We start from the raw sequence: 25237 nt of genomic DNA, 5'->3' as shown, positions 1-25237 counted from the left end.
TAATGTCAACACCATTTTGTTGAATAATTTATTGGCAGAGCACCTGATGCTTGGGTACAGTGAACACAACATTTCCTTCAGTTCACATAATCCAATGAGTTTTGTATGACCCATGAATGCCATCATTACAGAATATAATACTTCATATATAACTTCATAATCCTTATATAATTTCCTTGTGCTTTGTGTACACACTGTCTCCGCCCAACTATGTTCTCCTTTTGCTTACTTTAATCCCACAAATCAGTATCTGATGTCAAGTGTGTGTGTGTGTGTGTGTATATATATATATATATATATATATGAAACAGCACAGCTTCAACAAACAGTACTGCCATATACAATTATTCAGTTCCGTCTACTGTCAAAATTTGTGCTGCCACAAAATATCTTGGATCTACAATTTAATGCAGGGAAGAAGTGTGAAGATTAAAGAAAAATAACAACAACGTTTTATACCTCCTTAATTGGTGGTAGTCATTTCCATATTTTATTAAAAATGCCAAGAGAAAGAAAAACTCTTGCAGAACATAGTTATACAAATAAATCTTTTACATGATATTTTAAACCTTTTGTGTTTAAAATCTGCACACAATTATTAAGCTTTAGTACAAAATAATTCTGCTCCAAGCAACAGCTGTAAGGCTATATATGTAAGAAAATGTAAAACTGAAAATAACAAATTAATTTTACAGCTCTTTTAAACAGTTACTCTCTGGCCTCTTTGTACTATAATATAATCTAGGTAATCATGTCTGGAAAAACATTAAGAAGTGGCTTGATAAGGCATTGGGAGACAGTAGCTTTTAGGGTTACTCTTAAAAACAACATTAATCTTTTTTTTTTTTTTTTTAATTGCAAGATGTAAAAGGTAAAGTTATGGGGTATTTTTAAAGAAAATTACACCAAAAGAAGCTTCTCAATGTCTGTAATTCAACATATCTTATGGACACTGATTCTGTCTAATGAGCTGGTCATTTGTTGTACCAGTCTTCTAATTATTTATTATTTGTACTTCTTCCACAGGCCTTAATAAAACATTTATAACAAAGAGACAAGCAGTATCACTACCATACGAACTAAGCAGTTTAATAAACCCTAATTGCAATTAGTGGGGCAATTAGGGTTTATTAAACTGCTTAGAGCAATTAGGGTATATTATATTTCCCCTATAAAGATGAATAGATAAATATCTGAATCATGGTTTATTATTTTTGTGAATCCTCACTTGCGGTGTTCATGTCATTTGTTATTTTTGTTTACATCTGTTGTAAAAAGTTACATGTATCTCTATATTTTACAGGCAGTTCTGCTGATAAACCCCTCTGCTATGTAGCTACTCCCTGTTTCCATCACACTCTGGTGATGTGTTGCTGGGCCCGGGCCCAGTTTTCTGCCTACAGCCTGAGCTGAGCTTTAGCAAGGCGCAAGTGGTGATCATATGAAGGCACAGAGCGGTGTGGTGGAAGCGGGTCACAAGCAGGGCCTGTTTGCTTATTTTATTCCTCTCTTTCCACTAAGAAATTACATTATACAGTCTTAAGTACAGGACAGTATCTTAAACCTCTTAAATGACAAAAACAAAATGTAAAGTTAATATAATATTGTTAACTAAGTTTAAAAGAATAAGTGCTAGACTGAATTATTTAACATCAAGTCCTTCTTGTTCAAGAGTCATTTTGAGTCAAGATATTAGCATTTTCCCAGCCTTTAATTAATGTATTTTAGTAGTTTTCACCCATTGACTAAACTGAAAAATATAAACTTTCAAGTATTCAAATGTATTCCCCTTGTAATAAACCAGGTAGAAATGTTCTGCTGCTGCAGTTTTATGCCTCTATGGGTCTGTATTGTTGGTTGGTTTGTTGGTTTTGTCCTCTGAGTTTAGTGCTGTAAATATGTTTTCAGGAAAATAACTACATTGTGAGAAACTCGATTGCATTCAAATCTGTGAACATAACTTTTTAAGGTATTCTGAACATCTTCAGGATGAACTGCCTGCAGTAAAGAGATACCCTTCACTGGGTTTTACAGAACACATACTCTAATCCATTGTAGGACTTAATTACCATCAGCTCATTGATAGCTTCATTAACCTTTGCTTCTTCTCCAAAAAAAAAAAAAAAAAAAGATTTCCAGACTACAGAAAAAAGTACTATAGGTTGCTATTGCATGAAAATTGTTTTACCAGCCTGCTAATTGAGAGTTACCTGTACTCATTGGCCATGTTTTTAGAGGCTTCTTTCTTCTAAACATAAATAAACTGGCTACTACATATAGGGTCATATTAGTGGGTGGGAAGGTTTTCATTAATTCCCAATCTTAAAGTTATATATTTGAAAAGTTGTATGTGGCAAAGACCTGTTTTTACCATTGTTTTACATAACATCGCTGAATACAACCAAGAGATACTTAAACATGAGGCCCAACATGAAGCGCAAAGTAAAATAATGAGTTTATGCCTGATTTGTAATTTGTGTAGAAGATGTTTAGCTACCATGTGATGCAATTATTTAAAGAAGGATAATTTTTGGTGCTATGGTAATTGAACCCTGATAATAATAATATATTACACATCCATACATATGAACATGTACACACAGTATCTCTCCCAACCAGGAGTTACCACAGTATGCATGAGCTCCATGCAAAAATATCAACATTACATAAACATTTCGACCATTTAACAAAAGCAACAGCAATGATGTTCATGGCTTTATAAGCATTTTTTTTTCTTGCTTTGCAAAATCAACCACATTCATCACCATTCCTCTTAACCACATGACCACACAGGCACATACAGTAAGTATTCACTTACTCACCTGACTTTAAAATCAGCTAAAGCTTTACATTTTCAATATCTATGCAAATTATTTAAAAGGTTCTTTATGTCAGTTAGGTTTACAGTATATAATTGTATGTGTATTTGTTTGTTTGTTAACTACGTGGTTTATGGGTGTAAACATTATTTCTCACAAATGTATATAGGTAGACCTGTACTGTACTGGGTAATAGTGTTCAGTCATTTCAGTGAAAGCTAGAGAAATACAGAATACAAATCTATGTCAGAGGAGACTAAAAAACTTGGAAAAAACACATTGCATTGTTGATATAACATCTTTCCCCCCACAACCTTCTAATTGTACATTTCAGATACATTTGATAACAAATTCATAAAATATTTTTTTATAAAGCCTGAATTGAAAAAGTTAGTGTCTTTTCTTAAAATCTCCAGTATAAAACACTTTCTGCTTACAACATAACTGACACCACCAGGAAACTCAAATAAATCACAGTGCAAATCAGCTTTGAAAAATATAAAATAATGATTTTTCACTCTCTTCATCTCAACACTGGTATCAAGAAAGGGATAAACAACGTATCATAATATAGTAAAATAAAAATAAAAAGTAAATGGAAATTAGTAATATTGTATAATTGCAAGCTGCTAAATCATCATTCTGCTGAGGGAATATCTGGCTGTTGATAAAGAGGTTTAGGGACCTCCTGTGGAAAAGCTGCTGGTATTTAAAGTCTTCCATAGTTAGTTTATTTCAAGAGATAGATATCTGTACTGTGCACTTTTGACCCTTTTTTGTGAAAGTACTCACAGTTGCCAAATGTCAATGCAGTAAGTGAAGCTTGAACGCCTACAGTTCTATTTGTCAAAGAAAAAAGGTATTTGGTATCAGATCGAGGCAGTAGACCATTCAAACTGGATTTTTTTATTTCCTTAGTGTTTTCTGCTTTTGTTTTTTTCTCTGCAACAACACTGGAAACTGTGAGTTCTTTAAAAAAAAAAAAACTTCCTCCTGTAGGTGAAGACCACTGTAAGAATTTCATACTGGATTTCCTTAAGGGCATGGCAGATCGTTTTACCTGTTCAGTGGTGTCCTTGTATAATAATGTCTATCCCAGGTATGTACCAGTTGAAGATATTGCAAATACCTGCAGTGAGGAAGGGTTTTTGCGATCGGTGTGAGCTACACCTTCTGCCACTGCTGCTCGCTGGAGGAGCCGCGCTGGAGGCCCACGAAAAACACCTGGTACCTGTGCTTCCACATCACAAAACAGCCAATCAGACACACCAGCGCCTGGCCGAGGTTCAGGACTATCTGGAGCAGGAAGTAGAGTTTGAGGGTGCCCGTGATGGAGGCGCAGTCACTCACGTCACTGTACACAAAGGTCCTGGCGATGGGGTCGGTGGGGTTCAGCTTGCAAGTGCAGGACTCTCTCTCTTCCGTGCAGCTGAAGTTGTTGCTCTGAGAATAGTGATAGCCAGCGAAGGCTATTGCCAACACAGATAGGGTCAGGCCAATGGCACAGAGCAGGAAGTAAGTCAGCTGTAGGAAGAAGAAGAGGGCAGGGGTTCATTCCAGACATGAAGCATCCATTCCTGGTACAATTGGTCTGATGAAATGCACAAGTGGGTCTTGAATTATGAAGAGATGAAGTCTAGAGATATATATATTTGAAAAGATGTGTGTGCATATATTAATCTGAAAACTCAACCAGAACTTTTATTTTGAAAACACCTGTGATATAAAGATGTCTACATGTGAAACCGACTGTACAACAATTTGAAAAAGCATTGCTAGTGGGTTTGGACAAGTATGAGCTTCTAATAGTCTGCAGCGGGATATCTCACCTTTGAAATGAACTGCATACATGTCTTCTCATCTGGAAGGTAGGTTATGCAATACAGGTAAAAACCCAGTAAGGACACCAGGCATACCTGGAATAAAGGAGCATTTGTGTCAACAGAATGGAGACAATTGGTTTCTGGGGTGGGGGAGGGGCTACGATCGAGCATATCCACATATGTATACACACACACAAATACATACATACAGATACACACAATATGAAGCTGCTCTGTACCAAGAAGCAATGCAGTGCTGCTGATAGCAGATTCCCAGTGACAGACAGATGAATCATAAGGTCTGTAGCTGCAATCTGAACAGCACTGACACCCACCCGTGACTTAAATCCCCTTTAACCAGCACTGCCTTTACAGCCCAATGCAGCAGAGTCAATCTGTGTGAACAAACCCACAAGCAAGACGGAAACAAAACTACAATGCAAGATCCATCAGAAATCACATTAAAAACAGCCTACTTTTATTAAGTTGGAAAAGATACCTTTAAGGTTTATATTTATAAAGCAAATTGAATGGCACAATTACAACCAGAAGAGCCCACTTACCGTGAGACATATTGTTCTACTTTTCACCATGCAGATGATACAATCGCTTTTCAAACAACCTTCACACTCAAACTACATGGGGCTCAGTGGAGTTGGCCATGGAGCAAACATACGAAGGGTTTGAATGTTATATGTTAAGAAACTACCTGCCGTATTTTTCATACTCATGGAAAGCGCAGCGCTGATGTCATCAGTGCGAGTCCCTCACTGACCTGATTGGATCTCACCTGTGCCTCTGACATCACAGACAAACCCACGGTAAAACGTCAGAGACGCACTTAGCCGCCTGCGCTGCTGTCCGACAGGGGGCGCCAATTAGAGGCTAATGAAGGCGAGCGCGACACGGGGAAAGAGGCGCGGCTCTCTCTGCTGGTGTGGTGTCTCAGCAGGCTGAGATTAGCTTCCAACCCAAAAGACTCACCACTTACAGTCCCTAGTTACTTGAGTATCGAGTCCCAGGCAGGGATCTGGCTTCTGTTTTGGTGGCGGTCGTTCTCTACCACGTCGACTGATTTTGGGGGATCACTGTTTTCGATGCACTTCTAGGTGCCACTGCAGCCAGACCTGCAGTGCCACCAGGGGAGTGTCGGACGAGAAGGTCAGTGCCATGCTGTGTAGGGGGTCGGTGGAATAAAGGAATAATAAAGCATCCTCAAATTTTTATTATTTTAGCACAACAGCGATATTTCAATGAACATGTGGTTCCAGCCATGGCAGGATTCAAACCCTGATCCCCCACACTACAGTGGAGCTAACTTACCGTATCACTAAAGTGCCCAGTCCTCTTAGAGAGGCTGATGATTGCTATAATCTTGATTAAATGAAAATGAACACCAAGGACCAACTTGCAGAGTTAGTACGGAGCTACATATGAAGTTGCGCACTAGCTAGTATGGTACTATGTTGGGATCATCCCCAGCTGGGTACTAAGTTAGTACCCATTGCAACAAAAAAGAGGCAGAACAAAACTGGAGACTTAGCAGATCCCCAGCTTTAGTCCAGTACTAAAGATTAAGTTTGTTCTGCTACCAAACAGGAAGTGAAGTCAGTAAAGAGGGCTTGTCACTTATCTAGAATGACTCTTCTCTATCTATGGGGCTGGGCCTTACCTCCACTAGCTCTTTGCATTCAAACTTTTCACAAGATTTTCTAACATTGACCCACAGAAGCCTTCCTTCATTGCAGCTGGAGGATCTGAAGTTGCTTTAGGAGGCAAGCCTAAGGCTGCCTGTTTAATTTGGTAAATAGTCAGTGCTATTCACTTCAGCACAAGGCTCTCTTTTATAAACTCTTGTCCAGCTACATCTCCTGCAACCACCTTGGTGGTTAGGAGAGGTGAAAAGTGTTATTCTTTCCTGCTGTTCTAGCAGAGCCTCAGTGAAATGCCCAGGTGACACAGAAAGATTGCAGAAACCCCCTAAAATCTCAAGGACTGTGCCTTCTATTTAGAGAGATGGACTGCAGGAGAATGGACAATGCAACTTTATTTATGTGCTAGAAAAAAAATGCATAGATTGAAAAAAAATGACAGATTTATGACGAAGACGTGTTTTTTCAGACAATTGATTACTTTTTGACAAAGGAAACTGACCATATATTCAATTCTCTGAAACCTCTGCAATACAACAGAAATGGCCTTTTGAATGCTGATCTACATTTTTTTGTGATGTCCTTTTTTTCTTGTTGCATTTCCTGTGTTACGTGATGTCAAATTCTATGCTGCAGTTTCTGCTCAGGTTTCAGTTTAAGCATACTATTTCAACAAAAGTTGTTAAAAAAATTAATAAATCTGAAAACCAAATTTCAGGACATTCCATGAACTACATCAATATCAGTAGCAGTGATCAAAACCCTGTGTTACTGAGCTTCAGAGCCTTTTGCTGAGCCAGTTTAGCATTGAGAATTGGGTTTTTTTCCACCTGTTACTTAGTTTGCAAATTAATAATTTATGCAGAAGAAACAAAAGACGTCCATGAATGCAGTTACTGTCAGTATCACTTAAGATGTTAATGTAGTCACTAGCAAAACTCTTTAAGGAAATTCCCCACTGTGAGGTGTTTGTGCGCGCTGCACTGCCGAAAGAGGAGTACAACAAAAATAAACAAATGCCAGTTTGTTTGAGTTTCATAACTTTGTTGACTCGGGCAGCTCTTGCACGTCCCCAGGATGTAGGGCGATGCCTTTGAAATTGGGTAGGATAAGCCGAAATGCGAGGACAGCTTTTTAAATAATAGTAGTTACATTAATAATAATAAAATATTGTTTCTCCCCTCAGTTGATTAATTGTAGATGATATCACAGTAGAAAGTGTATTCTGGATTTGAATCAAAATGGGCATTCTTTGTCAGGCAATGTCTGGTTTCTGATTCCACATAAAGAGGAACTTAGTGGCAGTAAATTGGAATTTGTAATGATTTACGCCTTGAACTGCACTGTATTTTTGCACTTTGTATTGCGCTTATATTTTGTAAGTCGCCCTGGATAAGGGTGTCTGCAAATAAATAAATAATAATAGTAATAATAATCATAATCATAATAATACATGCAGCTAAGGAGGTAGTACGTTTTATTTGATCTGTTTAAGTGTCATTAAAAATATATGTTTTTTATTGTTTTATTATATTTTTATGAGGAAATATATCAACTAAGATTCCAATGTTCTGAAAGAAGCAAAAAAATTGGCTTAATGCAGTACTATATGTCTGTATATTTTTAGCCCATTTTATAGAACCTCATCAGTCAAACAGATCAGGTACTTTTTTTCCTGTGAAATTAATTTAGCTGCAAACAGTAATGCTTCCTTAAAGTTCAAAAATATATAAAAAAGGTTTTAGGATTCCTAAGACTGTAGTACAAAGCGGTACACCAGTCACTCAATTTTAGTTGTGTTGCATGTTATTTATATATATCTATGTATGTATATAGCAACACAATTCCTGTGAATAATTTACCAAGAAACTTGTTCTCTTTTTAAACTGGTGATTTTGCAACATAATAACTGAACACGAACTGCGTGCAGTTAGCAAGGCTTGCATGACTGTGGTATAAACCATTTATCTGGGAATTTCCCCTATGAAAATGTAGGACAATTTTGTAATAACTATATAAACAGACACTTTAGAGAGCATGATGGAAGGATATGTTTACCTTATTAAAAAAAAAACTTCTGAACCAACAGTAGGAAGGAAGCAATGTGAATACAACTGCATTGAGAAACACTGGTACATGGTTTTCTGGTGATTTGATGCAATCATATTATACAATTAAAAAAAATTGTATCAAAGCAATGTTAAGAGTTTTCTGGATGCAGTTTGAAGTTACAAATACCTGCCTAAAATTAACAAACAGGGTCTGATGGGAAAAAACACTTCAGTAAATGATCCAATGCATTCAGTTGGCACAATCTTCATTGTGGTGTAATTTGAGCTGATATTCGACCATTTCAAGGCTTATCTATTTCCATCCAGCAGTAAAGCTGGATTTACCATAAGGACTGTTACTAGTCATGTACAGCATTTTACCTGTAGAATTAAAGATGTTTATTTCCAATATTTACACTAACTTGTTCCACACTCTAAAGTATGTCTAACTGTGATTCTCCAGCTCCTTACAGATCTCTCAGACAGTGTCTTTGAACCTGCGTTTTGACTGTCTGTTTTCAGAACTGCTCAAAACCGCCTTAGTGGAGTGTGAACGCTTTGGACTCTGAGCCCTCCTACAAACAGTCGGCTAGCTCTCTATTAGACTTAAGGTAACAAAATGAAAGATTTTTCAATCAATACTTTAGTTACAGTTACACCATCATATTCAGGGAATATTTATTTAAATTATATAGATATAAAGCAATATCAAATAAAAAGACACTTAAAATGTTCAACCACAGGTTACACATGGAGACAAATTACAAATTTCACATACTTCCAAATTTCTTGATTGCTCTGGGATGCTGTCAAATTATCTTATTTTTTTATTTTTTTGAGTTATACATTTCTGACAAAGACAATAAGAGAAATACATTTTAATTAGGAATTACATTTAAATCGATTTAATTAAAATTTTGGTGTTTGGGTCTTCCATTTGTGACCCCTTGCTGTCCACATTTTTTTCTGATTCTATATTGTGCAATTATATTAGTCATACATTTTAGGAATCTAAATGTTATTTTAAAACTTATTAACTAAACTTTTTGCATTAATTGTTCAAATGTATGTATGTACTTTAAATGACAATAATTGCACTTTGTATTGCTTTTATATTTTGTAATAAATAAATAATAATAATAATAAATGAGAAGAAGGTTGTCCCAGTATGTATATTTCTGGTTACATTTTAGATTTATTGCAATGCTTTTGTAAAATCATCTCTTGGCAGCTCCCTCCCTAAGCTTTGCAATGGATTAATGTTAACATTGAGAACAATCGTGTGGTCGCGCAGATACGATAATGTCACAGATTTTGAAATGTATTCCCCTGCTTGGATGTCCATTTATAAATCGCATTAACGTGAAAATCGTGTAACTTGAATTGTCTCTCAAGGGATATATATATATATATATATATATATATATATATATATATATATGTGTGTGTGTGTATGAGTGTGGTTATAAAACAGCACTTAGTGTATATATATATATATATATATATATATGTGTGTGTGTGTGTGTGTGTGTGTATGAGTGTGGTTATAAAACAGCACTTAGTGTCTTGCTTAAAAAATATATATATAAGTGTACTGTACAAGCACTTGAGGTAAAAAGTTACTATAATTTAAATGATCACACGATACAAATATTCTCCAATACTATTTAAGCAGGGTGTTTTTTTTTTAACACAATTCCATTAATTTGTAAAAACTATAAGCAAATAAGGAAAAGATGCTGTACAAGACAGCAAAAATTTTGTATGAGACAGCAGAGTATGTGCTACTGGGCAGAAAAACGTGCATACAATGAATATCAGTTACATTGGCTTCTCATAAAATAAAAACTGTGCATTAAAGAAGAGAGTTTGGAGCTATATTAAAAAAGACAAAGTCTGGCAATTATAATAATACATATTAATATTGTAACCGATATCTTTGGTGAAATGCTCCCCAACATCCCAAGATCAAAATTAGTTTAATTTTGTGGTATTTCTATATTAACATGTCTAAAAATGAATCAAAGTTTTTGTGTAGAATGGATTCTGACTCTTAACCATAGATGTCTCTAATTAGCATGTGGTGGACACATCCTCACGAGATGGAAAATGTTAACAAAATTGACACGATATTGCTTGCTTATGTAATTCACAATTTAAGTTGCATGTTTCTGTTTGTTCTCACTTGGAAGTTAGAAAATACAAAATCAGCCATTTCTGGCTTTAGTGGTTATACCAGAGAACAATACTTATATATATATATATATATATATATATATATACACACACACTACCATTCAAAACTTTGGGGTCACTTAGAGATTGATTGATTTCCATAAAAACATACATGAAATGAGCTTGAATAGGAAATATAGCAAAATGAATAGGAAATATAGTCATTGACAAGGTTAGAATTTTAAATAGATTTTTAATTAATTAATAATTGTGTCCTTCAATTTTTGCTTTCGTCAAAGAATCCTCCATTTGCAGCAATTACAGCCTTGCAGACCTTTGGCATTCTAGTTGTCAATTTGTTGAGGTAATCTGAAGAGATTTCACCCCATGCTTCCTGAAGCACCTCCCACAAGTTGGATAGGCTTGATGGGCACTTCTTATATACCATACGGTCAAGCTGCTCCCACAACAGCTCAACAGGGTTGAGATCCGGTGACTGTGTTGGCCACTCCATTATAGACAGAATACCAGCTGACTGCTTCTTCCCTAAATAGTTCTTGCATAGTTTGGAGCTGTGCTTTGGGTCAGTGTCCTGTTGTAGGAGGAAATTGGCTCCAATCAAGCGCCGTCCACAGGGTATGGCATGGCATTGCAAAATGGAGTGATAGCCTTCCTTCTTCAAGATCCCTTTTACCCTGTACAAATCTCCCACTTTACCACCACCAAAGCACCCCCAGACCATCAGATTGCCTCCACCATGCTTGACAGATGGCACTTTTCATTTGGTCTGCGTCTCACAAATGTTCTTCTTTGTGATCTAACACCTCAAACTAAGACTCGTCTGTCCATAACACTTTTTTCCAATCTTCCTCTGTCCAGTGTCTGTGTTCTTTTACACATCTTAATCTTTTCTTTTTAATGGCCAGTCTGAGATATGGCTTTTTCTTTGCAACTCTGCATAGAAGGCCAGCATTCTGGAGTCGCCTCTTCACTGTTGACGTTGAGACTGGTGTTTTGTGGGTACTATTTAATGAAGCTGCCAGTTGAGAACCTGTGAGGTGTCTGTTTCTCAAACGAGACACTCTAATGTATTTGTCCTCTTGCTCAGGCACTGGGGCCTCCCACTCCTCTTTCTATTCTGGTTAGAGCCCATTGCGCTGTTCTGTGAAGGGAGTAGTACACAGCATTGTAGGAGATATTCAGTTTCTTGGCAGTTTATTGCATGGAATAGCCATCATTTCTCAGAACAAGAATAGACTGACGAGTTTCAGATGAAAGTTCTTTGTTTCTGGCCATTTTGAGTCTGTAATCGAACCCACAATGGCTGAAGCTCCAGATACTCAACTAGTCTAAAGAAGGCCAGTTTTATTGCTTCTTTAATCAACACAACAGTTTTTAGCTGTGCTAACATAATTGCAAAAGGGTTTTCTAATGATCAATTAGCCTTTTAAAATGATAAACTTGGATTAGCAAACACGTGCCATTGGATCACAGGACTGATGGTTGCTGATAATGGGCCTCTGTACAATAGTCATTTACATTAACAATGTCTACACTGTATTTCTGATCAATTTGATTTTTTTAATTTTAATGGACAAAATAATTGCTTCTTTCAAAAACAATGAAATGTCTAAGTGACCCCAAACATTTGAATGGTAGTGTATAAGCATGTGTTGTACAGGAGTGTATAGTTATTTAAGGACATAAAAGCTAAACTTCTAAATACTTCAATTTGTATTTATTACATGTTGTGTTTTACACTCATAATATAACACTCTAATGCTTAAATATCATTTTAAGGTAAGGCTTAGTCCATATTTTCTTCTAATTGCATACAAAGCGAAACAAACATTTCTGATTTCTTAATGGAACAACAATAGATTGGAGATTAGGTGTGGATGTGATAATAGCTACAGTTAAACAGTGATATTGGCATATTGTTTAATGGTACCTTGCAATCTCCACATGCCTGTAAACAATGATTAATTTATTCAGTTTAGCTTACAGTTTGTTATATTAATAATACTAATAGCTGACATGAAAATAACAATGCAAAACAGATGCTTGCTTTTTAAAATTGGATTTGGACAGACCTAGCATAAAGAATTTATAGCTGGGATTTCCTTAGGAGAGAATCAATTAACTATGAGCCAACTAGTCTTGTGATACATGAATGATTCTGGAATATATTCTTATGACTGAACTAAATGCTGCTGAAAATGACAATGGAAAGGAAAAGTGTTTAAAGTGTCTGAGAACTGCAGTTTTTGTAATGAAGTGTTACAATTAAGAGTTATTCCTAGGTGGGTTAACATTGTCCTGGAAAATCACCCTTTATATGTCAACTATTTAATATTTGTTTGTTTTTTAAATTGTGGCCCATATTCTTACAAGGAACTTTTTCAGTAAAACATGTTGCTTGATATCATATTCAGTCTTTCACTTAATTTTCTGCATGTTATTTTATTTTCACAAATAATTACTAAAACCACTATAATGATGGCATTTGCTGCACTATTGGTTTGAATTTTTAAATTGTCCTTCATACAGAACATTACAAATTACCATTTGTCTTACAGATGATTAATTAGACTGATTAAATTAATTACTTAAAAGAGGGCCCTGGTGCGTGAACGACATATTTTAACCTGAACATATCAAATACGGCCTTAGAGTACACCGAAATAGAATTTCAATAAAGTGTCTAACACACAAGGCCAAAATATGTGAGCCAAGGATAAATATACTTTGGGCTTCAAGGCTAATAAAAGCATTTTACTTCCACTGTAAAATGCATTAAAGAAGGTTTTTGCTGTATTTAAATTCTCTCCACAAAATATGAAAATCATAAAGTGTTTGAAAGCCCACCAGATTCTGTAAAGTGTAAAGATATTAAACCTTCATGCAATGCAGAATTTTACCAACACTATGAAATGGTCTATTTAAGTTCACTTATAATGTAAGTATTGCCAGCTGGAACTCCATACACAGTGTCACAGATTCCATTTGAGTATGTCGATCTTGTTTTTTAAGCATATACAATGTTCACTGCATTTTTCCAAATGTCATGTGAGTAATATGGACCAACTGAACCACAAGCAAGGGACACTTGTTGATTTCCTAAGCAAATTGGCATCAAGGAAACAAAAAACAACAAAAAAAAACAGCGGATGCATTTGGTTGCAAGAAATTAGAGGCGTCTTGGGAACTGTAGCTCTTGCATGCATGTAGTTTTATTAGTTTTACAGCATCATGCAACTTTAACCTTTTAAATGAAGGGATGCTTTGAAACAAGACCAGGTTAAAAAAACAAGAAAAAATAAAAAAAACAAAAGAAAACAAGACAATAATCAGAGTTGTGCTTACAATGATCCCAGCCCAGTATGGAGTCTCTCTGGCCAGCAAAGAGGAGCTGATTCCTCTCATTATGAAGGCCACAACTGCTATGGAAACACCTAAAACCAGCTGCAATAGAGCAATCAGTAAAGGAAAACGGCAGCCACAACAAGTATGGGAATCCTCCTGCTGGCCTGTCTTGTGCTTTCCCTTCCCCTCTTTCCTCTCCATGTCTCCCTTCCTTTCTTGAGCAGGCTCTGCGCTCTTCTCTGTTCCAGGGTTCCCTGCCTGGCTCTTATTGTTAGGGGCTGGGCTCGGCTGCCTTTTCTCATCAGCTCCCATTGTGATGATTTCTGAAATTGTTTTTTTTGTTGTTGTTGTTGTTGTTGTTGTTGTTGTTGTTGTTGTGTCGTTTCCTTGCCTTTCTGCCCCCCTGAAGAGTTTTCTCCTGTTCTAGTGAGGCTGTGCTGCTATTTGGAATCACAGAGGCTCTGAACAAATATGGAAAACATTTGGAGCGGATTCTCAAGCTGTCTAAATGCCACATATAGAAACAGCAAATGGGGGGGACGCAAGGGGGATTTCAACACACAACCAAAAAGTGGACATAAACACTGGACTGTTACTAGACATAAAAGGCTCAATACAAAACATGAAAATAGTATTAAAATAAAACAAAAACAGCACAGGCAAGGAATCATCAGTCAAACCCATAACAAGATAGATTAGCTTTAGAAGATCACCAAGCACAGCTGAACCAACAGTCAACCCTGGCTAAGTCACATGATTTTGTTTTAGACAAGTGTGACCTCAAGTCATGTGAATGTTTTGCACAAAACACAGTTACATCACCTTGGTATACATTTATGCTGTTATCGAGTTAAGAATTGTTATTGGGCTCTGATCCAAAGATTGCATTGATCGAGAATGTGTGTATTTCAGGCTATTAAAAGTACCGGTAGATTAAAAGTGAAGGTGTGCTTAAATTGTGTTTGTGTTAAAATATATAAAATTATGTATTTCTTAAACAATACACCATATAGGCGTACCACAAACAGCATGGGACATCTTGTTTCAACACCAAATTTTGAAATGACACATGAAGAGTACTCAATACATGAAAACAGATGTGCACTGCGGGATTGTGTTTCCATCATATTACTTGCTTTCAGAGACAAAACTTCCAGCTGGCGAAATCTGATCAGGGTAAGGTAGCAGCACAGAGTTTTCACATACAAGTTTTTGCAGCATATGTTGGGTGTGGCGACAATACAACATTTAAGAAACAAATGAAAGGATGGGAAGTCCCTGGAAACCCTAGTGGGGACAGACCTAAGACTATAAAGCTTCCCAACTGAACTATTTAACTCAGTTCTCAGCCACCATGGTCATGCCTCCATGAACCTGAAATGTCCCTGATTTACTTCATAGTTTAAGTCAGGGGTGCATCATCTGCTGTCATGATGGACCACTGGGTGCCAGAGGCAAGGATGCTGCCAGAGGCTGGGTGACAAATTGCCAACAAAGCAACAACTGCAAGAGTGAATTGTTTACAGGCAATCACTGCACTGTTATACCTGTGCCTAGTGAACATCAGGAAAAAGGTGACACTGACATAGATGACATCAATGGTGAAATGCTGCAAAGTTTGCAGAGGGTGTGAGGTTTAGATTTGGCAGTGCCAGGATTTTCAATGACTGTATTGCATGAGCAGACTGACCACTTTTCTTACTGCATATCTGTGCTGGATAACCAATGGATTTCTCAAAATACAGATAAAGATATGTCTGTGAAGATTTTTCTTTTATAATCTGCATAATTGTCTCTAATACCATTCATTATTCAAGCTTGTACAAGTATATTTGCTGAAACATTTGTTGTACATGTGATTTGCCTTATAAACAGCAAAACAAAATGTGAATCCAGATTTAATTTGACTAAACAAAAATGGAAATAGCCGTAGAAATCTTGGGAAACAAAGGTGTGTAGGGGGCTAGAGGGTGGAATTGAAAATCATGAAATCACTTGACACAAATGAGATGACAGAAAGTGTGATAGTTTATAACTTCCCTTAGTACTGCATAGAGTTAATTGCTTTTAGAAGCCACGTAAGTCAATGTAAAAAAAAGGAACTGGCCCACTAAATAGCTGGTCATGTGTTCTTTATACATATTTTAATGTAATAAAAGATTCCTCACATGTTATTGCCCTGCTTTCTTAGAAGAGGGAATCCTAGAAAATGCCTGAAGACAAAAGACTGACAACAGATCTTACAGTGTTCACAAAGGCCACAAACATATTAAATTGCTGAAGATAATCTCATGGCTGAGAGTTTATATTTTCTCCTACCGAGTTTAAATTACAATATAACTAAAAGCTGTATAGGCCTACTTAAAAAAAAAATACTAATATACTGTTGATACATTGATTTCTATGGAGTAGTAGTTATACATTTATTTCTATGATTTAGCTCAGCTGAATCAACTGGAATCTTTACAAATAAAGGGTGTTAATACAACTACTGTGTGTGTGTGTGTGTGTGTGTGTGTGTGTGTGTATGCACTTTTCTGGAATGTTAACCAATATAATTGTGTGTGACAATTATTATTTTAATAAAATACAGAATGAAAGTTGGTTATTTTCTTTTGAACAAAACACTTGATTTGTTCCTGCTCCAGTGCTTAGGATTCAAAGGGTTGATCATTTAACACCTTCCTTAGTGGCGCCTACAAAGTTAAACAGCTGTAACCACAAAACATTTAGAAATAATGACATACAGTTAAATCAAGATCATTGACATTACAAAACAAGTCAGTTCAGTTATCATACTAATTTCTAATTCTGTCAAACAATAATGTTTTTCTGTACAATAAATAGTTCCCAGTTTGTATGTATGTTTATATTCCTGAATAAATCTGGATTCAACTAAACATTTACCATGTCAATAAACCCTCTCATAGGCTTATACGTGAACACCTACACAGACTAATGTTAGGCAAAAGCCAGCACCTTCAGAAAATGACTAATGTTTAAAGGTAGCTTCTTATACAGGAGTTGATTGATTTCTGGCATGCTGATTATAATCAAGCAACAACCACACTATTTGAATAGAACGATCAATTACTACCTGCATTACATACAATTAACACCTTCCAAATACAATTTCCAGAACTGAAAAATAAAATTAAATAAGAGCTGAAGAGATGTAGCTTGCTTTGAGTCTAGACATACATACATGTTTTTGCTCAAAATGTGCCAATTGACACATTTAATCTTAGTTTTTGTATGTTAATTAGTGTAACAAAATTTGAATCAGCTTCATGTAGAATTAGTAGAATAATTACTTAACAGTAGTTTTCTTATGTCTTGTTTGTAAATAAAAAAAGTTACGAAAGACAGAAAACAGAAACTGCCAGGTAAATTACAAAACCTAGTGAGAACTATGATACACAACCTTTAAGAACTATAAAATTATGCAAAAACAAGTCCACTGTGAAAATGTGCTTACTGCTTGCAAGTACATTCTTAATTAGTCTGGAAAATGCAATTTACCAATAGAAGCTGAACTTCATTCCACACAGCAAAACTTGACTAAGGACCCAATACATTGTCAGCTCATACAGACGCCCGTTTAATTAATAACATCGCCTTAATTGGAGATCTGTGAGTATACGATGCCAAAGTGCAACGGTACAGTCCCAGATTTCCAAGCTGGCATACAAAAGCATACAGGGAAGGGTTATATTATTCTGACAGCTTTGCTGGCCTTAAATGAGAACAGTCATTTCCGGTTAACTTTTTTAGCTTACTATCAGATCTTAGAATCACGGAGTAACCGGCAGGATTAATGAAAGTTCTCAATACGATCAGATAAACCTTGTTAATATTTACTCAGTGGAGTGACAGGGCTTTTCTTTTTTTTTCCCCTCTTTCTTTTTCCTTTTTTCACTGATGTGAGAGAGCAGATCACGTTGAAAGCCCGGTGGCTTTGCCAGCTTGAAATAGGATTACAGTAATATCTGAGGTGCCAGCTGTAGCAAACGTGGTTTCAGCACGTTCTCCGCACCGCTGCTTCTAAGCGCTTGTCAGCACAGACACACAGGGCTGGGGGAGCTGGGAGTCCAAATAAACTGCTCACAAACCAAAGGCAAATTACGTGCCTCTTTTCACCACCTGCCCTCCAAATGTAATCTGCTATCTGGCCAAGGAACACACCTCAAGGCATAAGGTTCCTTCTTTCATGAAGCTAGGCGTGCAGCCAGATCAGGTCATTGAACAGGTTATTTTCTATTCACCTACCAAGGATGCAGAAAGCCCTGCAAAGAAAGAAACCTGCTTCAAATCAGTTTTAGGATAATTAAAGATGGTGATTATTATATATGGTGCTGGTTGTATAAATGTTCAATAATTAATTGCAGGAAATATATTTGCAAAATAATAGAAAAGTAGGAGACCATCTTATTATACATACAAATGAAATAGAACTGCAGTTTTTCTACATGGGGTGTGTACCATAATGATAGAAACACAAGCTTGACATACCTCAGCCCATCTGGCATGTCTTTCTTATTCTATCCCTTCCTCTCACATGTGTGGATGTGTCCCTAGCTTCTTCATATCCAGCCTTCATCTTTTCACACTCTGCAAATGACACCCAAGTAAATAAAAAATAAGAACATCATGTTGAATCATTGTTAAGGTCTGTACGACTTGGACATATAGTCTAAATTCCCTGTATTGCCAAATGTTTTGGGACAAGATCCTTATCAGGTGTGCTATTTATTTTAAGGTATTCTATGAAACAACGTGTGGTAGTGCCATTATGGTTCACGGTTACTTTTGTATGGTTTCCAAAGCCTGTTGTTGAGTATATGTATTTAAGTGAAAGATTTATGATGGAGCGAGGACAGTGATCGTTTTTTTAAGTGGAAGGAAAAAAAACAACATGAGAGCACCGACCCTGCATAATGCACTTTATTCAAAAGATTTAACACAAATGTGTCGGCCTGCTACCGACACTTCTTCTAGGAGGAATAAATCACAAAATAGCTTTTAAAAAGTCACGGCGATTATGGGTTATTTTAAAGATCAGTAATGTGACGGTTTATCAGGAGGTATGTAGCTTTCAGAATAAACAATAGGCTACAAAGATTAGTAATAATTGCACAATTTGGGAAGAGAACACTGCGGAACCTGCTAGGAACAGTGGACACGTTCATGCAGCGCCGACGTCCGTGGTTCTGCGCAGATCTGCATAATTCCAGGATCCCATTGGTGGAGCCGCGCAGACCCGCGGGAAACTGCGCCACACGACCGCGGCCAGCGATACTCGCAAACACGCATCACGAGTGGATGACCGCCAAACCTACACCTGCTGCCTCACGCGTAGCGCCTTAAATCAGCCATACAGCGAATCGCTTGCTTCACACAGATGAAATGCATAATTTAGTAACTGTCACAGTGACTTTGTTATTCGCTTCGTTTCTGCACAGAATAAACCGTGCAGATGTCTGTCATGGTGGCCAGGAACAATTCTCTTATGAATACTGAAAAAGGTCACGGGCATACGATCTCCTTGGGGTTCGTCCGTCAGACCTGTACATCGTGTGTTTCAGATCTATTTACAGCCGCTTCTAATCTAGGTAGTATTTGCCATGTAAATTCGGGTGACGAGCAACGAAAGCAAAACTAAAACTAAAATCTCCCCCCCAAAAAGGTGATTGGCCAGGGGGGGAAAGCACCGCAGGGCCCAACTGTAATAAGCCCTTCCTATATTTTCCATCTACGGCACTTCAATCGCGCTGTGTATTTTATGCTGCTATGGTTACTAGTCGTCTGTACTTTCTGGCGTCCGACACAATGGCAGTGTAACGCCTGGTCGGCCAGGCAAGGGTTAAGGAGGAGTTGCTCGTCCTTACGATGTCAAGAGAAAAGCTGGCTGCCAGAGAAACGCCGTCCCCTCCGCCGGCTCGGATGCACTCTTCTTCAGCCCGGTCTGGCGCAGGATGTGGACGGCGCAGCTGCGATAAACACTTCGCTGCAACTTTAAATATATATGTTTCTTTCTTCATGTCAAACAAGTTGTTCTTTGGCATTCCTCTTCCTGGGGAAAAAAATGACACACACTCTAAGGAATTGTTAAGCATAAGAAGAGAGGGTGTAGTTGCCCCTAAATTGGGGGAGTCTAATTAGCCCCCGTTTACAGCGCCGGAGAGGTGGCGCATTCTGCACGTGAGTTGGGAGCTGTGCTGTGTGGTGACGCGCGTGCGCTCTGGCTGCGCACAAAACTGGTTGCAAAGTGGCAGCGCAGAGAGCGGGCTAGCATTATAAAGTGTGGACTCCGGGATCTACAGCTACTGTTTGAGATCTCCCTCCAAACTCTCACGGCTCGGGATATACAAAAGCACTTGGGGAAAGAAAGAAAGAAAAAGAAAAGTTATGGATGAAGGAATACAGCGTCTGCAAGACAGACAGTTACTGGATCACGCAGATTTTATTGGGTAGGTTATTTAGATAGATAATATATAAGCTCAGACGATAACGTACCATACTGCAGCATTTTAATTCTCATTCTATGCCTTGTTCTTGTATGTAGTATATACATTATACAGATATCACCATATAAATGAATATGTACACAAACACAATTGTAGCATAAATTGCAAGCATGATCTGACCGATGAATTTGTTTGATTTGTCACAGGGTAGAGTACTCTTCTCTCTACATGTGCAAGTCAAAACGAGGAATGAAAAGAGAGGAAAGCAAGGTAAGCATAGTCTTAAGTTTTGACCGGTGCGAGAGTTCCCCGCCGTGATATGATCCAAGTGAATTGTTTTCTATACAGACGCAGATCTCTGTAATAATAATAATAATAAGAATAAAGTAACATTTGTAAATCTAATGGAGACATAACTCTATTGTGCATTGAATAAGATGGAAAGTTGTTTTCGTACAAATACGATGTTATTTCCTCTGTAAACGTTGTTAAATGCGGGACGTGTTTTTGACTGCTAGGAAGCCTACAAGTTACCGCACAGATTGATAGAGAAGAAGAGACGTGACAGGATTAACGAATGTATCGCCCAGCTGAAAGATTTGTTACCTGAACATCTGAAATTGACGGTAAGGACCTGCACCTTTCTCCGTTTGTGGATGTGACTACTAAAATGCAATCGTACTGATGTCAATAAATCTAATTGCATGTTTTTTTTTTTTTTTTGTTCAAGACTCTCGGGCATTTGGAGAAAGCTGTTGTTCTTGAATTAACTTTGAAGCATTTGAAAGCGTTAACTGCTGTAACGGAGCAACAGCACCAGAAGATCATCGCTTTGCAAAGCGGTAAGCATCATTAAAAATACAAATACCAAATAAATCGAATTCGTATAGCATTAAAGTGCAAATGCAACTAATAAACTGACCGACTTGTATAAATCCATCAGCACTTTATCCAAAGGAACTGATGCTGAAAATAAACGCCAATGGCTTCATTTGTAGTGTCAATCGTATTTATCCATTTTAACCATCTCCTTTCTCTTCTGTTCTTCAGGAGATCGGTCGATGAAATCCTCCATTCAGAGCGATTTGGATGCTTTCCACTCTGGTTTCCAAACCTGTGCCAAAGAAGTCCTCCAGTACCTCCACCGGTCCGAGAGCTGGGCTCCCAGAGAGCAGAGATGCGCGCAACTCATCAACCATCTGCACAAAGTTTCTGCCCAGTTCCTGCCCAGCGCCCAGCTCCTGTCCCAGCAGATCTCGGGCACCAAGAGCTCTGCCCCCGTCCCGGAGCACAGCAACCCAAAGCTGGAAACCCAGACCAATTGCGTGCCTGTCATCCAGAGGACTCACAATGGGGAGTTAAATGAAAACGACACGGACACCGACAGCGGGTACGGGGGAGAGGCGGATAAATACGAAGGGAAACCCGAGCAAGAATGTAATAATGGTGGGAAGACACAGGGACTCCACGGTGTCCGGGTGAAGCAGGAGTTTGGAGACGACCCTGCCTCCAAAAAGATGAAAATCAGTGCCACCGGCGCTGCAATGGTTAACCCAGACCCAGCCAACAGACCCGACCTGGCTCTGATAAACTCGTTGGTCGGGCTAGGAGGGGTTCCCTTCGGACAGCAAGCGCCTTTTTGTATGCCTTTCTATTTCATCTCCCCCTCGGCTGCTGCGTCGTACATGCCTTTTTTGGATAAATCCAATTTGGAGAAATATTTCTATCCAGCGGCGGCGACAATGAGCAGCCCTTTCCCCCTGATCTACCCGGGACTCCCCGCTCAGGCGGCGGCTGCGGCGGCTGCGGCTTTCCCTGGGTTATCGTCAGTCCTGGCGCCGGATAAAGGCTGTGCTTCTGCCATGGCAGGGTCTTCCTCCCCCAGCTTTGACATTTCCAACGAGGCAGAGTTGTCCTCATCCTCGGAAAACGAACTGTATTTGGATAACGAAAGCCCCACCAATGAATCTGTGAAGTCAGAAAACGATGGCACTTAATTCCTGGTGTGTGTCCATGAAATCAGCTTGGGTCCCCTGTTTGGTTTTACCTTTTAGCGGTGAATACATCTTCTATAATGTTAACATTTATTAAGCTTAAAACATCTTAAAAACGTAGTTTAATGCAACATTGCTGATTTTAACGTGTCAATTACAACAAAACAGTTTTGCTTTATTAGATCCAAAGTTTTGAATGACTATCTCATGTTGAAAAGCTGAGAAGTTAAACGCCCACTTTGTCTTGATGATTATTCATTAAAGGAATTCACTGACCCAAGGATTTGTTTTCAGCTAAACTGGTGTTTTCCAATTGTGGACTTGCACTTAAATGTGTGGAGGGAAGTAATGGTTGGGTTATACCTGAGGCTATTGCACACAAACAAATAACCAGTTATATCGGCACCTTATTGGAATTTTGCTATTGAATGTAATAAGTAACCATTATATTTTTTAAAAAAGAATCTATATTAACAAAAAAATACAGATGTTTGCTCTTTGCAAGGTAAAGTGCACTTGGTCACGCCTTTTAAAGATTCCATGTGTACCTTTTTACACCGCTCCCTTGTAACCTGTTGTGTGTGTGTGTGTGTGTATATATATATATGTATCACATACATATATACTACTTATGTGCTGAACCTTACATCTGAATCTATTTTCCTAAAATAAATGCTACATGATAGGCAAACGTCTTCAACTGGAAACAAAATCATTCTTAACAGAGGTGAGCAAGAAAGAGCAATGTTCTTGTGGCCTTTTTAAGTGTTTCATGTATCTTATTCATTTTTTTTTTTTTAATTTTTTTTTTTGGATTGTGATCCAAAACTCTATTTCGACAAAGAAAGTAGATCTCCAAAGTGAGGTATTTATAGGTTGTTGCTAAGGTACTGTAGAACAGTGTGGTTGCACTAGAATGTTATGTATGAGAGGAGACAATCTCAAAATGAATAAATATATACTGTATATATATATTGCTCCGATTTTTATATATATATATATCTGATACTGCTCTTTTTGCTGTTTGCTGCGTTTTAAAATCATTCGCCAAAAAAGTGGCTCAATTGTGTAAATACTTGATTGAAAATACATTTAAGATATGTGCTATTGTTGTAGAAAAAATATTTGGATTTTGAAAGGAGTTAACTGAGCAATTGTTGCACTTTTTTGTTAGTGCTTTAAGCATATGCTGTCCTAAATTATACTAATATTATTAATAAATATATATAAATATCCAAAAGAAACCAAACATTGAAGTCTCATTATTTTAAACTTGGTTGTGAAGGTATGCCTCTGTTGTTCAAGATTTAAATATTGACTGATGTATGAGGCGGAGAAGTAAAAGATTAATGACTTTATTTACATAGGGGTGAATCCAATCGCCTCTACTGGTGAGAAGTATATTGCAACTGTGCAGTTGAACTGAGAATAGTTTAGAACTGATGCAACATTACATTTTGAAACTTCTTGTATTCTCTAACAAACTGCTAGAACTGACCTTTTGACACACTCCCGTTTGTATTTACAGCAGTTGCTTTCCAGACTAGCTTGCATTTCCTAGAAAGTTAACCATTTTACTATTTCTTCTCAATTACTGTGCAACAGTTTTCTCAACATGTCTATATAGCATAACAAATTGTATATCAGGCTCAGAACTACAGTATAGAAAATATGCCCAATTTCCCCCCCCCTCAGTGATCTGTAAGTGTGTTGATGCAACTGTATCATTACGTTTTTCTTCATAAATTAAGAGAATTGTAAGAAAAAAATGATTTTCTTTGTTTCATATACATTATTGATCTGTTTTAGTAGTAGTAGTAGTAGTAGTAGTAGTAGTAGTAGTAATGCATAAAATGTTTGAATTTAACAGCCTATGACACATTTCTGCGTTATACACAGTTTTAAAGACAATTACACACCATTATTTGTATTGGATTATTTTGGAGATGAGGCCTGACAATAAAGTAGCTGCAGGCTTTGTCTTGGCAAAACTGAACAATCACATCTTGAAAGTGCAGACACCATGAAAAGCTCTCGCCAAGGTTCGGTTCTACCTTTTCACCCCACACCATTTTGTGAAACTATTAGCTCTGAAACCATGATTAGTCACATTCTTTAGACGGCAAACATTAATTTAAACATTGTTAGTATATGTGTATTTATAATAACATCAGGTCTGGTTATTTCTCTCCCCTTACCATTAATACTTGACATTATCTCTGGTTTACAATTCTAGTTACGTACTCCTGTTCATTTGTGTTAATAATGTTCTAATGCAATTGTAAGGAGAAATGAGATGTGTAACTAACTTCAAGGTGAACTTTAAACTGTCCAGTGAGAAGTTAATTCCAACTGCCATGCAACATTTGTATTCTTATTTAAGGGACTTAACCACACACACACACACACACGCACACGCACACGTGGGGGTTTTCTGTGGGCATTAGACATCTGGAATCCCGCCAAAAGAGCAAGCTGCAAAGTACTGTTGCAAGACTACAGTCTAGTCTGCCTAACTTAACTGCAACATTTTTTAACTCTTGCGTAAGACAGTTCTGAGCTCTGCTCCATCTGCTAGTGGTGCTGTGTGCACAAGCAAATAAGCTGCCACTGTTGTCCACTTAAGAAAACAGCTGCATATCCAAGCTTAACCTTTGATTTGGCCAGGTTGCCTTAACAAAAAAAAAAAAAAAACATTTTGAATCCTTCTTCATGATAAAAAATTAAATGCTAAATTACATTTCCATAAAGCAATTATCAAAGGTCACCGTGTTGCTGTCCCCATTGTTTCAGAAATGCCTGGAGAAAATGACACAGGTAGATGCTTTGTAAATATGGCCAGCGGTCTTTTATGATGTTTTTCTGACATTTTTCCTATTTGGAGGTCTGC

At 37.5% G+C, this 25237-nt stretch overlaps 2 protein-coding genes across 2 annotated transcripts; one reads left to right on the top strand and one right to left on the bottom strand.

Moving 5' to 3' along the window:
- sspn (sarcospan (Kras oncogene-associated gene)) lies at window positions 1-19861 on the bottom strand. Its single transcript, XM_066705378.1, has 5 exons — window positions 19775-19861; window positions 18399-18497; window positions 13887-14347; window positions 4649-4735; window positions 1-4343 (listed from the first exon to the last, which is right to left on the bottom strand). Exons 3-5 carry the CDS (start codon window positions 14196-14198, stop codon window positions 3984-3986), a joined length of 759 nt encoding a protein of 252 aa, XP_066561475.1. The 5' UTR covers window positions 14199-14347; window positions 18399-18497; window positions 19775-19861; the 3' UTR covers window positions 1-3983.
- Window positions 19862-20225: 364 nt separating this feature from the next.
- Window positions 20226-23340, top strand: bhlhe41 (basic helix-loop-helix family, member e41). Its single transcript, XM_066705377.1, has 5 exons — window positions 20226-20356; window positions 20560-20623; window positions 20872-20979; window positions 21084-21195; window positions 21404-23340. Exons 1-5 carry the CDS (start codon window positions 20295-20297, stop codon window positions 22348-22350), a joined length of 1293 nt encoding a protein of 430 aa, XP_066561474.1. The 5' UTR covers window positions 20226-20294; the 3' UTR covers window positions 22351-23340.
- Window positions 23341-25237: the final 1897 nt, after the last annotated feature.

This window comes from Amia ocellicauda, chromosome 5 (genome assembly GCF_036373705.1).
Source record: "Amia ocellicauda isolate fAmiCal2 chromosome 5, fAmiCal2.hap1, whole genome shotgun sequence".
NCBI lineage: Eukaryota > Metazoa > Chordata > Actinopteri > Amiiformes > Amiidae > Amia > Amia ocellicauda.
This window is presented reverse-complemented; position numbering and strand designations above follow the sequence as displayed.